Below are 15,727 nucleotides of genomic sequence, written 5' to 3'. Positions count from 1 at the left end.
CATTCATTATTGCTTTTTTATCCATAATACACATTTAGAACTGAAATGCCAGTTATGTACCATAACTGAAGGCCACGATTTCCAGTGCAATCTTCTTCAGTCTTTATGTTCACTAAACAGAGTTTTACAATGGAGCCCGATTCTTACACTGCAAAACTTTCCATGGTTCCTTCCACCACAACAACCGAAATGCTAATTCTTTAAGAAAGAGCATGTGCAATGCAAGTCCTCCTTTAACGGCTGAGGACATTAAACACATTAGGTATTTTAGGACAATTCTTCCAAAGGCCATAATTCCCCGAGGCACGGGAATTTTCTCAAACCGAATGTTATCCAAAACATTTTAAGTGCAGGTCTCACGCAGACAAATGCCAAAGCAAAAAAAAGCAACCCCGTCTCCGCTACTGAAAACACGGGTGAAAAGGAGCAGCCAGAAAGCTGCCAGGACTTGCCCTAAGGTACGTATGTTATGATGGGCCCCACTGTGTCAGGTGAGGATGACTGGCATGACAGTTCATTTTATGTTTCCTTTATTTTGACAGGTGTGAAAATATTTTTCACAAGCCTAGGGGAACAGGTATGTTACATGCTGTACGCTTTCTCTATCTCACACACACACACACACACACACACACACACACACACACACACACACACACACACACACACACACACACACAGAGGAAAGTGTGCCATCCTTTAAATGTAGCGCCAATGTGAATAACATTATCACAAAGGGACTATGTGCTGTCAAAGGTTATACAACCTTAAACTATTACTGTGCAACATTGAGGTTAGCCTGCAACCTTAAATGCTACTGGTTTTTATTGTCACAACACCTTTACAACTGAGCTAATGCTACTGCAAAAGCTTAGGTGCAAAATCCACCTCAGTTTTACAGCTTCTACGTCGTAAGCATCAGAAAGGTATGTGAAGCTCAGGTGAGGTAAACATGCCAGTCTTTGGGTACAACGATGTTTACCATGCAGAGCAGAGGACATCTGCTGGTCCATCAGACTCTTCTGTGTGGCCGCGCTCTGCTGCTGCGTGGGAGGCCTAGTCTCGCCAGCAGAGGGCGCCGACGTCGCACCCTCGCTCTGGGTGACCTCTGCCCCTGAGGTGACGGACCACGTCCCCGTCCTGCTGACCATCTGTGGCTGTCCCGCGTCTGCCCGGGACACGGAGGGGACAGAGGGGTGACAGTCAGACGGTGGCTGGAAACTGCCCTGTCTACACCAGACAATGGGTTCACCAAGTAACATCACGGTAGTTAGGATGGGGAGCCGTCGCCGTCAAAAGGAGGGTTTCCCATACTGCCCAAGCCCAGGACCCACATAATGAAGGGACTTATTAAAATGTAGCCTAACACATGGTCAGATATGGAATTATAATTTGAATACATGTCAAAGTAGCTCCATGTGCACTACTCAGCACAGTGATTGATTGCTGTGGATGACTATGGACGGAATATAACATGCGTTCCGCCTCACCGCTCCCACGACTCACTATCGGACCGCACCCCACAGTTTGGGAACCCTTGCTCAACAGCTTCTCATGGGCAGAGGGAGATTCCATTCCCCTTGCAGTGTACGGAACATAACTATCTGACAGGTGGAGCTAATGTATGTTTGCGTATGTCACATGACTGAAATGTGAAGGGCTGCAAATCAATCTGACGACGTGCATTTTGAGAACGACCTGTCGTGACACGTAGGTGAGGAAAAGTGTGTTTTTCCCTGGTGGCCAACTTGGATGTACTCTAATGATTAATGTAGTACGCTGGGGGGGGGGGGGGGGGGGGCTTGCTGTTGAAGATGACGACTTTAGAAAAAGGGACAGCTAAAAGGCTCTCATTTTAAATGAGAACCAAAAACTGTGGACCTCCCTCCGGTCAGTAGCCTCTGCAGGACGACTCCAGACTTTGATTTAGACTTTGACCCCATGTTGCTGTAAACCAAACAAACAAGCCGAAAGCCTCATATTTAATCTCTCCATGCATATAAAATGAACGACCAGGAGAGTAAGCTTCTTTACTGCGATACTGAAGGTCGCTGGAGTGCTCAGTTCTGGATGAGTGATTTTCAAAATGACAAACAAACTTTGCTTTCTTTTGAAAAGGGCAAACATACCCAGAATTCCACTGTCAGTTTGAAATAGTTCCTGCAACATTTTACTGGAAGTAAAAAAAAAAAAAAACTCCCATTAACCTCATTCCTAAAATTCACTGCACGTCCAGCACGCTTCAAATGCAATCAACTGAAAGTTCTGCAGAGCACAGAAGGGGACTCATTTTCACCTGGTTACAGTCAAATGTCGCAAATTTTCACCAGCAAGTGAACACTCAAAACTTCCTGGGAGGGGGAGGGGAAGGTTATCTAAAATTGATTTGCCAAACATTTGGCAAGCCAGTGAGACCAGGGGCCTGAAGCTCACTTCAAAGATTGGCTGAATTTTACTCAGACTTTGTACTGAACGGTAGCAGATGAAGCAATGTGTTCTACACTAGTCTTGCACTGAGTTACATCAGCAAAACCCAAGCAAGGTTTATTTATAGATGAGAGAGAAACAATGGAAAACATACCTCCTGTTAAATTCCTATTTTTATGAGAGGCAAATATATAAAAAAGCAAGAGAAGATGAAGAGCAAATGCTTGATCTGTTCATCTCTCTGATCTTCGTCTTAAAAGGCATCTTTAAGCTTCCAGTCTGGAAATACTCAAACCTTGGCAACAGACGCAAATACCCACCTGCAGGTGGAATTTGATATACATGCAGATCATTTAGATTTCAGAACAAATATGACAACTCTGTCTTCACTTCAAACATGATGTTCGTTCATTAAATAAGTCCTGATTGCCCTTCAACTGATAAAATAATTCTGCCCATCAAATCTGAATTATTTTTCAACTTTCATGTCACTGCACTTGAGCATCAAATAACCATCCTGTGCCGCCAAAGACATACACTTCATAATTAAAACCAGAGAGACCTGCACCGCATGAAATGAGTTACAACAGAGAGGAAGTTCAAGATTTCTGAAATTCAAACACTGCGACATGTGCACCAGAATTGCCTTGTGCTGTTAGAGTGGGATCATTTTTTACCACAGAAGGACCAGTTTTGACATTTCAATTACATGCAAAAGCAGTGTTCTCATAATCTGCAAAGATGGTGGATTGACCAAAGACTTCCAGTGTTTTGACAATGATTAAAGACTTGCAATATTTTCCCATCCTCGCCGGTTTGGTCATTTTCCTTGCACCCTCTCACTAACACACACCAGCAGAAACGGCATGATTACTGCTATGGACACCAAGCACTGCACCTATAACATTGAAATATCAAATCAGTTCGCAACACTAAACTTTGGGACACAATCCCTCAAGCAGAGGAGAGTATTACATAACAGACAAGAGCTGTGAATCAGCACCGGCAGAAGTTGAACAGGAGAAAAACAACTGATCATTTAGTCCAAGCTGCTGGTCCCAAAAAGAAATGAGCTCATTGTTGGTATACAGCCAAAGCCCTGGTGCATTTTTCAGGGTCAGAGATAACTTCGACCTGTCAAATCCTATCAAGGTTCGGTTTATACAAAGACACAATGCGAGTGTGCCTGTTCCCTCCCAGAGCTTGGGACCCGCAGAGTAAAAATAGACGTTTGGTCACCGGCCATTTCTTGGATTACTGACAGAGGAAAAACATCCCAAATTAATGCTTTCTGTTATCACGCATTGTTATTAGTGCATTGTCGCTTTTTTGCATGGTTTTTGTTGCAGAAGTAATTCCCTTCTTTGCTTGCCTGTTTAAACACAAGTAGAAACTCCCAGAGACTGTAATTTAACTCTGTGTGGTCTGAGATACTGAATTATGTAATCATTGGGCCAAACAGAACAGCCTTTAAGTACCTATCACTAAAGCCAATCACTTGCCAGAACAAGCAAAATACAGGAGAAACAATATATGCTACAGGAAAAGGATCCATGTGTATTAATTCAAAACATTTGGTGATGACATTGTTGTAATGTCATAGCCAAATGTTGGCTGGCTTCATAGTGAAACCACAAGTGGAACTTGTGCAATAGTATTTGTTAACAGTAACATTTCAGACTTACATGCTGCATTGTTTTCCATAACCCTTCAAAATGACCTTCTAATTGTACACCAGTCTAAATTAGGACACTTAAGGAAAACAAATGTTTCATATTACTGTGTTTTTGTCTGCCTGGGGGTTTAACTGGAACGCAAAGGAGCTCGGAAATTGCTCACTTGGAAGACTTCAACACAAAACTAACTATCATGAGTCATTCATGAAAATCTTTACTTTCTAACCACAATCCCTCAGGAAAGATAAAAAAAAAGTCAGTCCACAATCTTTTTTGATGAAGTCAGATATTTTGTCAGCTTTGTCATCCCTGTTGTTTACCACACTTCCTGTTTTAGGGGTGTTTATGTCCAGAGTCTCTTGGTCTGTTTCCATGTAAATGCAGTTAAATGCGGTCTTGAAGAGATCACTTCAATGCCAGATGCTTTAAGCTTGCTGAAAAGCAACCAGCAATCTTGTACAGTATGATGAAATAAAACCAAGGAAAGTGTCGGGCTAGTGTACAAATCAGTCTTAGACGGGTCATTAACTTCTTGTATGAACTTGGAGCTAAACATTTTCCTGTGGTTTAATGTCGAATGCTGAGTTTTTCTATAACATTAATGCCAAACTCCAAATACAGCTACATATATATTAGAAGATATCTGTAGAGTAAACTACTCATAATTGTGTAAGTATGGTCTACCTTGAATGGCACTTGTAGAATCCGGGCACCTCTTGAGGACGTCAATGCTGCGCAGCTCCTCCACACTGCCGTACTTCACCACTGAGTTGATGGAGGACAGGGTGCTGACCAGCTGGCTGTTGATGGAGCCTATCTGGGAGTGGGGCTGGCCGAAGGCGTCGGCCAGCTCGCTGTAGTTCTCCGCCAAGAGCGTCTGCTGCTCCTGCAGCAGCTTCTGCACGCGCTCGATGTAATGGTCCAGCCCGGCCGCTGTCTGGGGCTGTAGTTGCTCTACTGGAGCTGGCTCTTCTACCATTCCGTCCCCGACTCCAACGCTTCTCGTTTTGGTGGGATCGAGAGGGCCAGAGGGGCCACAGGCGATGCTCCTCGTTTTCAGGCCCACCAGGAAGTTCTCGCTCACGCTGGTCAGCCCGACCCCGCTCTCTTTGGTCTTGGCGGTGGGTGGCTTGTCTGGGGCAGCCTCCCCCGGCGCGGAGGTCCCGACCGCGACGGAGCGCGTCTTAGGCCCCGTATTCGTGTCTTTCACGCGCCCGTCTCCCACGGCGACCGTCCTGGTCTCCGTGGGCGCCGTGCTGGTGTGCTTCTCCTGGGTGCTCAGCACGGTGTTGGTGCAGGAGTCGGTGAGGACCGCCCTGTCCGTGTTGGTGAACCTGCTCGTGACGTCTGTCGCCGTGTTCGTGTGCTGGGAGCTGGTCTGAGGCGCGGCCATGACCCCCAGGTCCGCTCTGCTCACCTGGTCCGTCACCATGCCCAGAGAGGCCAGCACCTTCGGGGGACAAACCGTCACGTCCACCGGGCAGTCTCCGCACCCGATCGACCGGTATTCCTTCGCCTGTTCAAGGCCTGCCTTACGCAGGCCTATGCTGTCCACTGTCTCCTCTGTATTGATTCCCATTTCACAAACACTCAGCTCTGTCCCCACATTCTGATTACACGTTGCAACATGATTTCCAACGCATTGATCTTGGCTCTGCACTCTTTCCCGTACAACCCAGCGATCCATAGCGACCTCTGGGCCCGCAGCGATGTGCCGCAGCTCTGGCCTGCATGAAACGGCCACTGCGAGGGTCTGAGAAACCCTGCCGGTGCTGGCGTCGCTGAGCTCCAGGTGGTTGCCCACTCCCAGGCTTTGCGTCTGGACCTTTGCCTCCACCGCTGTGCTGAACGTGTCCGGCCTGGCCGTGCAGCCCTTGTCGGCTTTCTTCCGCGACCCCGCCACCTGGAGCTCCAGCTTCAGCTTGCCCATCTCCATCTCGTGCGTAGTCTCCTTCAGCTGCACCTCCAGCCTGTAGATCTTGTCCTTGAGGGCGTCGATGGTCTGGTGCTGCATCTCGATCTCCGCCTCGGCCTCGGTGGTCACGCCCAGCATGGCCTCCGTCACCCCGACCGCCGCGCTCCTCGTGTCTGGCCCCGCCTGCGCGAAGGCGTCCCTCCGCCGCGTCGCCGACCGGCGGTAGATGACCACGTCGTTCATGTTCTCGTCTGCGCCCACGGCGATGGACTTGTGCTCCCTCGCCCACTGCCTTTGCTCGGGGCTCCGAGCCGAGCCGTGCTGCGACTCGTCGCCCACGTCCTGGATCTTCCTCTCCAGGGCCTGCATCTCGGCCGTCAGCTGCCTGAACTCCTCCAGCCTCTGGGAGCTCTGCTCAGCGCTCTCCTGCTCGTCTTCAGAGTCTATGTGCAGCTCCGAGCCCTTCCTGGGCTGGGAGTACTGCTCGAACTGCTCGGCGTTGCCAGCGCTGTACGACCGCTTCCGGAAGGCACCACCTTGGTGCTGGTTCTGATTGGAGAGCCTTTGGTTCTTCATCTGCGAGGCCAGCTGCCTCTTCTCCTCCTGCAGCACCGAGATCTTGACCTGCAGGATGGGGATGGTCTTGACCTGCTCCTCCAGCTCCTTCAGCCTCTTGAGGGCCACCACCATCTGGTCACGGATGTGCTGCAGGTGCACGGGGCTGACGTTGGTGACGGGCGTGGTCATCCCCGAGCTCATGGGGCTGTGGCGGATGGAGCTGCCCATGGACGAGGTGAAGTAGTGGTTGTACTCGCCATTGGGCAGGTGCCCGTTGTGGAGCAGCGGGTGGGAGTTCGGGGAGATCTGGTTCTGGCCGCTGGAGCCCGTGAAGGAGGACAGGGAGCTGCTGGAGCCCATGCCCCCGAAGCTGGCCAGCCTCCGGCGGGTGGGCTCGCTGGCCGGGGGCTGCAGGAGCAGGCGCTCCTGCTCCAGCCGCCGGCGTGTCTCCATCAGGGTCTTCTCCACCTGCGGGTTGTGCCGGAGGACCCTGGGGGACGGCGGTGGCAGCAGCAGCTTGCCCTCGGGGACGCTCAGGAAGGCCGGGGGCGCCTCATGGACGGGGGCGGCCCGGGCCTGTGGAGGTGTGGGCTGGTTCCGGGCGGGGGCGAAGAAGACGGGGGACTGCTTGCTCTCTTCGCTGTTGGAGGAGGACAGCGAGTCGGTGGAGGCCCATGCGGTCTGGCCGCCGCCGCTCCGGGATGCCGCCACGGCCTTGGCCACTTTGGGTTTCCTCTGGATGTTCAGCTTCTTGATGGTGTTCCCCCTCTCAATGTCATCCACATACTTGAGGAAGTCCAGGTCTATCTGGTAGCCGTACGGGGTCTCCAGATAGTAAGGGGCCACGGGGTCTCGGTCATCTTCTGCACCTGCACCTCTCTCTCCTTTTTCTGCGGGAAACAGGAAAGTATAATCAGCACTGCTCTTCTATCAGATATATTCCTAAATTGAACTCAAACACAGTGGGGAGGAGCTAGGACTTTGTCAAGGAAATTCTGTACTTCAGCAGTACTGGGATATCTAAAATTCTTGTAAACTCTCCAAGGTGCTTTGGATAATAACTATGGAAGAGATTTTCAATTTAACATCACAAAAACTGAGACACAATATAAACCAAAACTAGGTCAGACATGTTAAACCTTCTATACAAAACTATATAAAACAACATTCATAAAATACCCATTTCTAGTTGAGAGCCACGCATTAAATAAATGCTTTGTAATTGTGAAGACAGATTTATGCATAAATGGTCCTCATTTCTTAGTTACATCACGTAGGACTATTTTCACTCAGAAACAGTTTTACTGTAGCTGTAGAGTGATGACTAAATTATCTAATCCATGTACAAATTAGTTATGGCTGTTCCAATAGCTGAGTAACAGTTACGCTGAATCAATCCTTCTATATTTAAAAACACTATTGCGACTGACGAAAGAACAAAATATGTGTACAATGACAGATAATAACTCAAATTTGCTAACAAGTAGAAACAAGTGGGGAGAGTGTTTCGCATACTTCTGGCAAACTGAACGCTAATCATTTAGCACAGACACCAAGACTGGCCTCAGTGTGGCAGGAGGAGATGGAGAAAGAGACCCGAGACAGCAAAAAAGGATAAACGATAAAGAGTACAAGACTTTTTTTATACACGTCTGTATCAAAAATCCTCACATGGAGCCATGGGAAGAGATTTCCTTCTCGGGTGCCAGCAATGAAATCAAGAGATGAGATGAAAAAGCACCAACTATGCCAGACAGTAAAAACATTTTATGTTGACTCATGAAGTGATTTAATGTTTCTAGCTGCTGATGTAATTTCTGCGGAACTGACAAGTTAATATGTACCACTGTAGTGTAAACACTGACTTTTTTTTTTTTTTGCTCACATAAGCATGCCATTTTTCCTCTTGACAATAAGACTGTGGTGTCACCAGACCACATGCCAACACCAAGACCCAGACTGGGTTAATATGGTCTTGAGAGGTCTCCAATAATATACCAGGGGATCAAGACTACGTCTGGCACACAACTGAGAGATCAATGTGAGCTTGTGTATAGTCCAAAGGTGAGCCACATACACATATCACGGCTTCTGTTTTTTTAACGAAAAGATTTAACTAATCTCTTAGTTTCAGACAAATCACCAATGACACCATGTTTACTCCTAATGTTGCCATCACAGACACTGTTTGATTTAGAAATGCACTTTTCTGTCATTTTCTCTTGGAAGTGGGAACAAATTACAACTACAGTCTACAATCTGGTACAGAGGGGAAGAAGAGACAAGTAAGCACATAGAGTAAATATCTTCCTCCACAAAATGACTCTGTAAACACAGACTGGGGGTCAGCATTATTACAAAACCACACAGCTAGCGCTCATTTTACAATGAAGAATGCGATCCCAGTAAAGATTTCTACAAACACAAAAGCCCATATGCAGAGAGAACCATCAAAGTCTCTTACAGGGCAGCCTGAATTCCTCGCATAAGACAGAAAACGCCTGCCGTGAGCTAGAATGGGTCAGCTCTGCGTGAGCCAATCAACATCACAGACCACTGGAAAACCATACATTCAGACTGCTTTCTCAAACAGAAAGCGCTCCTTTCTTAGTGCCCAGAACTTTCCTGAAGAAAGCCAGCTCTCTACAATGTTTCAAATGTTTCAAAGCCCGTATTAAAACTGCATCAAACTTGCAGCCAAGTTCCTCGTTCGGTGCGAAAGACAGAACTGGAGAGCTTGACTTTGCATTCAGAGTCACTCCGTCATTGTTCAGTCCTCTCTTACCTCAATGTTTCTCTCACACTCTCTCTCTCGCTCTCCCGCGGCCAGTATGTAATGTTTTCTCTGTAACGAGAGCAGGCTGGAGGCTCTCTTCCCTGCTACGCGTGTGCCTTCTCGCTCCTCACTCCATAAGGGGAAGAATTCCACTATTGGTGTAAACTTAGCCAGGCAGAGCACAAGCACGCTATAGGCTGGCGACCTCCTCCAATCAGACGGCTTTTTCCTGGAGTTCCCTCACTACACAACAAAGGGCCTCTTCTGCAGTTACAGGTACCTCTCTCTCAAACAAGGAGGCAAGAATTAAAAAAATAGGCCTTATACTTGTAATGTGTATGTTTTGAATTCTTATTTTCCTGTGGATATTAAACTTAAAAAGGTAAAAGTAAATACTCAGATTGAACTATAAATGCACTTTTTTTGCTTGTTTACAACTCTCATACAGACAGAAGCATGCCTGTGAATTCATAATATCTACCGTAAATGCATTTTATGCATAGCACAGCGTAGCCAGAGAAGTCTAGACAAAACCAAAACACAAACCCCGTGCAATCTCCTTATTACCTTAATGTTGCACTGTGGGCGTCCCCATTTCGCCAGATAAAGTAAGACGCAACAGCAAGGGATTTCTGACTGGAATCGGCTTCCCTGCCTCTCGCCTCGGCCAGCTGCATTTTCATCACAATAAACAAGCGCTCGCCGAGGCTGGCGCCCAGCACGGCGCTGGGTGACGGGAGCTAACCAGTGATGTCACCAGCAAGGGATGGGACTGTCTGGTACCGCGGGGGGGAGAGAGGCAGTGGACAGCTGAGCCGTTGCCTCAGTCTGAGGGATCCGGCCAGTCATAAACTCATGACCCCTGTGCAGCAGCAGACAGTGAATGAGGCTTACTGTATGCACAGATACTGTGCAAATGAAACAGTACTACCTCTTCAGTACTGACATTATACAATTGCTTTGGGGACAGCTGGGACAATTAATAATAAGCTATCTGTTCCACTTAATGAATAGGTAAAGATGCCTATGCCTATGCCTAAATGATGTATTGTATATGTACATTACATAAGTATGTATGAAAGCTTGTTTCGTAACAAGGAGCAAGCTTGGTTACACATACAGCTCTTACAGTATTTGACTAAATGTATGCAAATATTATCCCACATTCAAGGAGGAACAAAAGGTTAAAGAGTCAACTAGGGAAGCTAGTTATCCAAACTTGATTATGACAATGTGCTGTTCCTCAGAAATATAAATTGCTCTTGTTAAATCAGATTAAACATCTTAAATGCACTTCTGGGTATAAGGGCAATAATGCCATGAAGACAGGGTTGAGAAATACATGCTAGCTGTTTGCAAAACACGATTAGTTGAAAAAATACTGCTTCAATGAGCAGAGCATGATGCAGCCATATAGGTTTGAAAAAGCTGTACGACTCTTTCCATGGAGAGACGCATACGTGCGTGCGCGCACACACACACAAACTTTAGTAACGGAGGTAAGGTTACTTTACAATAATGTCCTGTGGACCTTCAAATATGGCCGCTTTCCAATTCTTTTTTTCAATCTTAACCCTGCAGGGGTAGGTCGTTTGTCTAGGGGCTAAGGGGTCATTTTGGTTAGCTTTGCCTTAGCTGAAATGTGACAGGCCTTTCACAGCTCTTCTAATGTCAGTCCCATGTAAACAGCTGAAAACAGAATTCCACAGACAGCCGAGTTCCCAGAATCCCATTCTTCGTGGACCTTCTTTTCAGTGCTGACAAAGAGCACATGCACACAAAACACGCAGGCTAACTCTCCGTGCATTCGAAATCTGTCCGCCGGCCTAAACCAATGCAGCGTACGTCAACGGCTCCCACCACTTGCAAGCGGACTAAGACGCAACCCATTGTGCTCCCTCTCAGATCAACTGAAAGTGTTTCTAAATGTCCTGAAAGGTCGTTCTTCAGGAAAAGCCGTCACTCACCTCTCTCTGCCAGCAGGGTGCCGTTACTGTCTCCAACATGCATGTCTTTACTCTTCTCCTCAAATCCTTAGCGTATGTTCTAGTGTTGTCTGCTCAAACTTTGTAATGTTGGTCTCCTAATGAGGTTCTGATTTTAATTTTTTAAACACCTGCTTCCACTCTTCACTCTCCATCCCCTCTTCCTAATCTATCCATCCCTGCACTGTCCTCTTCTTCCTTCCTCTCTCTATCGCACTGTATGTAATTCAGCTTTGCCTCCCTGACATCTTTTTGCTGTTTTCTTTTCATTAAACATGTTAATGAAAATCGGGCATTGTTGTGATTCTGCTGAACCATTGCATTCTTTAATAAAACTAGTAAGTCACCTTGGATGAAGAATCCTGCTGAATGTTTACAGTCATAATAAAAAGCAGACACACATGTTTGGCCTTGATGTAAAAGCCATGGCTTAAGAGGAAAAAAAAAAGAATTTAAGGGTAATTCATAGGTTTTATCCAACTTTATCCAACCTTATCCAGTTTTTCCAGGAGGGTCACAGAATTAACTGTTGAGCAAATTAACCTGATATGCAACAATGTCAAGTAAATGTCAAGCAAGACAGGTTGGTGCACACTAGCTCCTGCTGGTCAAACAATGCACGTTCCTTCCAAAAACACACTGAAGATGCATCTCCGAGCTAAAAAAAATACACCACCAACCGCAACGCATTACATTTGCCAGAACATTTTCCACGACATGTCATCTTCAAAGCTTACAAGCATAACACGAATGTCTGGTTTAAAGTGAATGCAGTAAATGTTTTGACATGCAGCTTTTCTCAAAACAAATACCTGTAGAGGACGAACAAGGTAGCCCCTGGACACGCGCCAGATGCACCAAAGATCATTCATTCCATTCACTGTGAGAGAACAAAGCTTTAAAATGATATGCAGGACATCATGATTACAAATAAAAACCTAAGGCTTACAGCTTTTACGTCAAATAAACCAGTAGACGATCTACGCTGTAAAGACTAATTTTTAGGGCCATCCCTGGTCTATCCTCTTTTGTGTATTCTTATCTGGACCGGCTTATCTTATGCTATGACAGGCAAAGATGCAAAAGTATAGGATTGGGTTTCGTTTACCAATGCAAGATAATGACACTCCAAGACATGGCATCACACAACAGGAAGCTGAGTAACCTCTGAAAGAATTCCACACACATTATCGGCTCTGAGAGGAAACCTATTTTAAACAATGCGTTGTGTTCCGACACCTCACTGAATGACATGCAAAAATAGAACAGTACTGTGAAGGCCTCAAGCAGGCGTTGCGGGGCATGTAATAGCAATGTACTGCTGCACTTAAGGTTCTGGACCTTTTAGCAGAGTAGTGCAATAAGTATATTTAGATGTTTGGGCTAACTGAACAATGAGGTCAGGGAACTGAGGATTAAGCAAACAAACCTCACAGATACTGCAGTGTGACAGCTGACTCATTTTTTCCTGTTTTCTGCTGCTGCATGGGCACTAAGGAAATCCTAACTTACTGCCAGATAAAAACACCCTTTACCTGACCTGAAGTGTTTTGAGCTCAAATTAAACTAACTTAAACACCAAGAGAAAACATGCAGTAAAACTGTAGACAGAAACCACACATATCCTCATTTTTATAGTGCATGGATAAACAGAGCTTTTGTAAGTACTCATTCACATTTCTCTGCAATGGTAAACCAACTCCAGATCTCCAAGGAGAAGGGCACAATGACCCATTTTCCTTACTTTCAGGTGATTATGGAATTTCACTGGCACTGTTGGGGGGGAGGGGGGGTGTGAAAAAACCAGGAAGTGACCCTTCGGCTAGGCTAGAGAGGGCTTCAGCTGCACAGACACATCACCAGGTCTCAGCGCTAGGCTAGCAGAAAGGGGTTCTCGCACTCCGCTGGCATTTCCTGACCCGGCCTGCTAACGCCTGCCAGCCTACCAGAGTTTAATTACTCCGTTAACCTACGTCATTTCAATGCTCCAGTGACAGATTTGTCTTCATTAAAATCCTGGACAGGCAACAACAATACTGTGCAGTTTAAACCCCCTTTCACAAAGAGAGAGAGAAATCAACAGAACTAATAAATAAATGCCAACCTACTTACAGAGCAAGTGTGACTCTTGCCAGCAATAACATGGAGGGTTGACTGGAACGTACCACATGCTGAAGAAACAAACATCATTTAGGCAAAAACACCTCTTAAAACAAAGGTACTTTGCATACAGCATACAGCAAAGCTTTAAATTGAAATGTACATGAAAAATTCACTTAATATTGCCAAGGTTAACCAAAGCAATGACAGACACTTACATAACCTCATATTTACATATGTTTTCCCGATTTAACGTGCATGGATTACCCAAACTCTCGTATTTCAAAGGGAATGTTGATGTTTTTTCACCAATTTCTGGCACGGTTTCCCTAAATAATAAGGCACATAGCTTGTTTGAGGATTATTTGTTTTCATTGCTGCTTTGGCAGCAGTGTTTTCTAGGGCAGCAGCAAAGCTCACATAGATGTTCTCGCTGACTGAATGGCACAGGCCATCTCGATGTGTGCTGACATGACACTGATCCTCGATCCACCGGTCAGGCTGCCCACTCAGGGACTGGACAACAGCAGGACACTCAATAATGTGCTTTACTGCTCACAGCAGATTGAGTAACTTCACTCATCCTCACATTGTGCGCCGTACTGTACGTATCCCTCACCCAAAGGGACTGTCACACGGGCAAAACTAAATGGATGTGCTGGAAAAAGAGCCACACGAGCACATGAACAATCTCTGCAGCTCCGTGCCAGTGCTAGTGATGAAGCAAAAACAGCACACGGTGCTGCCAGCAGGCCAGCTTCTCCTGCTGAGACGTACTTCAGACAGAATGGCCCACTGCCCACGGAGGAAAAAGGTGACGGCTTTAGCTGTACCGCTGCAAAGCGCAATGGAAAGGGACAGCCTCACTCCTGCAACAGGCGCAGGTCAGCCCCATTGTTCTGGACACGGAGTCCTTGACCTTGGCAACCAGCTCCCCCCCCCCCCCCCCCCTCCCTCCTGTGAATTTCTGCAAACCAACTGCTAAAACCTCTCTCCTCTCCCCGGTGACCTAAATTGCATTGTACCAACAGAGGTGAAGGAGGCAAGGGTGTGTGTAAGGCTTCACGTAGCCCTGCCCATGTTCTCCGGCTAGCAAGTCACACACACCAGAGGTGAAATGTCTGAAACAGTGTTAGTCAAGTTAGCTATGAGCATGAAGTTATGAGCATGAAACCAATGACCAACACTGTAACAACCACATGCATAGTGCTTAACTGTATTATGAAATGACTGATCATAATACGTGATCATCGTCAGGGCAGGCTACTTGACTACGATAAGAAAACTCCCTGTCTTTGACATGCAGTGCATGTACTTCTCTCAGTACAAAGGGGTTCAGTTTCTTCTCTTGCTTGCAGTTGATTAAGGAGTGAAAGCAGGAATGTGTGAAGCCATCGGGTATGTGTACAGAGATCAGCCAAGCTGACAGGGAAATATTTCATATCGCACTGTGAAAATCGTTCACAGGCAGGACTTGTGCAGTCTGGTCCCAGTGTATCTAGAGAGGGAGGAATTTGTGACTTACAACCCAGCACAAACCCAAAATCTGAATGTTTTCCTTTTAAGATTAACAATGAAATGAAAATACGGGGTGTATTTACAACTGTAATAAATCCAGCCACCCGCAATGTAAGTACTTTCTAGTGGCATCACATTCATATTATCTGCACTTCACCAAATTACAGACACTTAAAGATGTCCTCTCCATGTATCTGCGCATATTCTTAACACATTCTAACGTGTTTTCTAAAGCACATAAGTCTTAACTGGATTTTTACATTTAATTTACACTGCCTGCAGACTTTACGACCAAAGGATGACCAATCTACATATCTGTCATTTAAAGCATAAAAATGCCAGACATGTATATTAAGTACTGAAGCTGGGGTAAAAACAAGATAAAATCCAAAGAGTGCATGAAATTCAGTAAGATACACAGAATGTGAATCTACAAAGCATGATTTATCTTAAGACCAAGTCTGTGAAAGCTGTCCAGCTATGCCATTTCAAAGAATGTGTGTGTGACTGTGTTTCTGAGATGAACTTGTTTACTACTGTATGTATCTGCTGTAGTAATAGAGCCAAAAAACATCCCATTCCGACATTTAGTAGAACAAAATTGGCAAATTCTGCAGAACAGGAGAAAGGGGAGTTCAACTATCTGTGTTTTTTCTGAAACATAAACGCTCACCACTCATTTAATGCCCGGACTCTGCCCAGACCAAACTCCCAGAGCTGAGGTTGCCGAGCAACCAGCTTCCTGCGCACAGTACATAGAACACTTCTTGTC

At 46.1% G+C, this 15,727-nt stretch overlaps 1 protein-coding gene across 2 annotated transcripts in view; it reads right to left on the bottom strand.

The window, feature by feature from the left end:
* Positions 1-15,727, bottom strand: part of kank1a (KN motif and ankyrin repeat domains 1a) — a 46,396-nt gene that overhangs the window by 7,409 nt on the left and 23,260 nt on the right. For both annotated transcript variants that reach the window (XM_036526502.1, XM_036526504.1), the window contains 2 exons: positions 4,788-7,466; positions 983-1,168 (listed from right to left, as the gene is read on the bottom strand). In XM_036526502.1, coding sequence (XP_036382395.1) covers positions 983-1,168; positions 4,788-7,466 — 2,865 coding nt within the window. The remainder of the gene's footprint in view (positions 1-982; positions 1,169-4,787; positions 7,467-15,727) is intronic.

The sequence above is a fragment of the Megalops cyprinoides genome, chromosome 4, assembly GCF_013368585.1.
Source record: "Megalops cyprinoides isolate fMegCyp1 chromosome 4, fMegCyp1.pri, whole genome shotgun sequence".
NCBI classification, from domain to species: Eukaryota; Metazoa; Chordata; class Actinopteri; order Elopiformes; family Megalopidae; genus Megalops; species Megalops cyprinoides.
The sequence above is the reverse complement of the archived record's forward strand: the minus strand, read 5'-3'. Positions and strand labels throughout refer to the sequence as shown.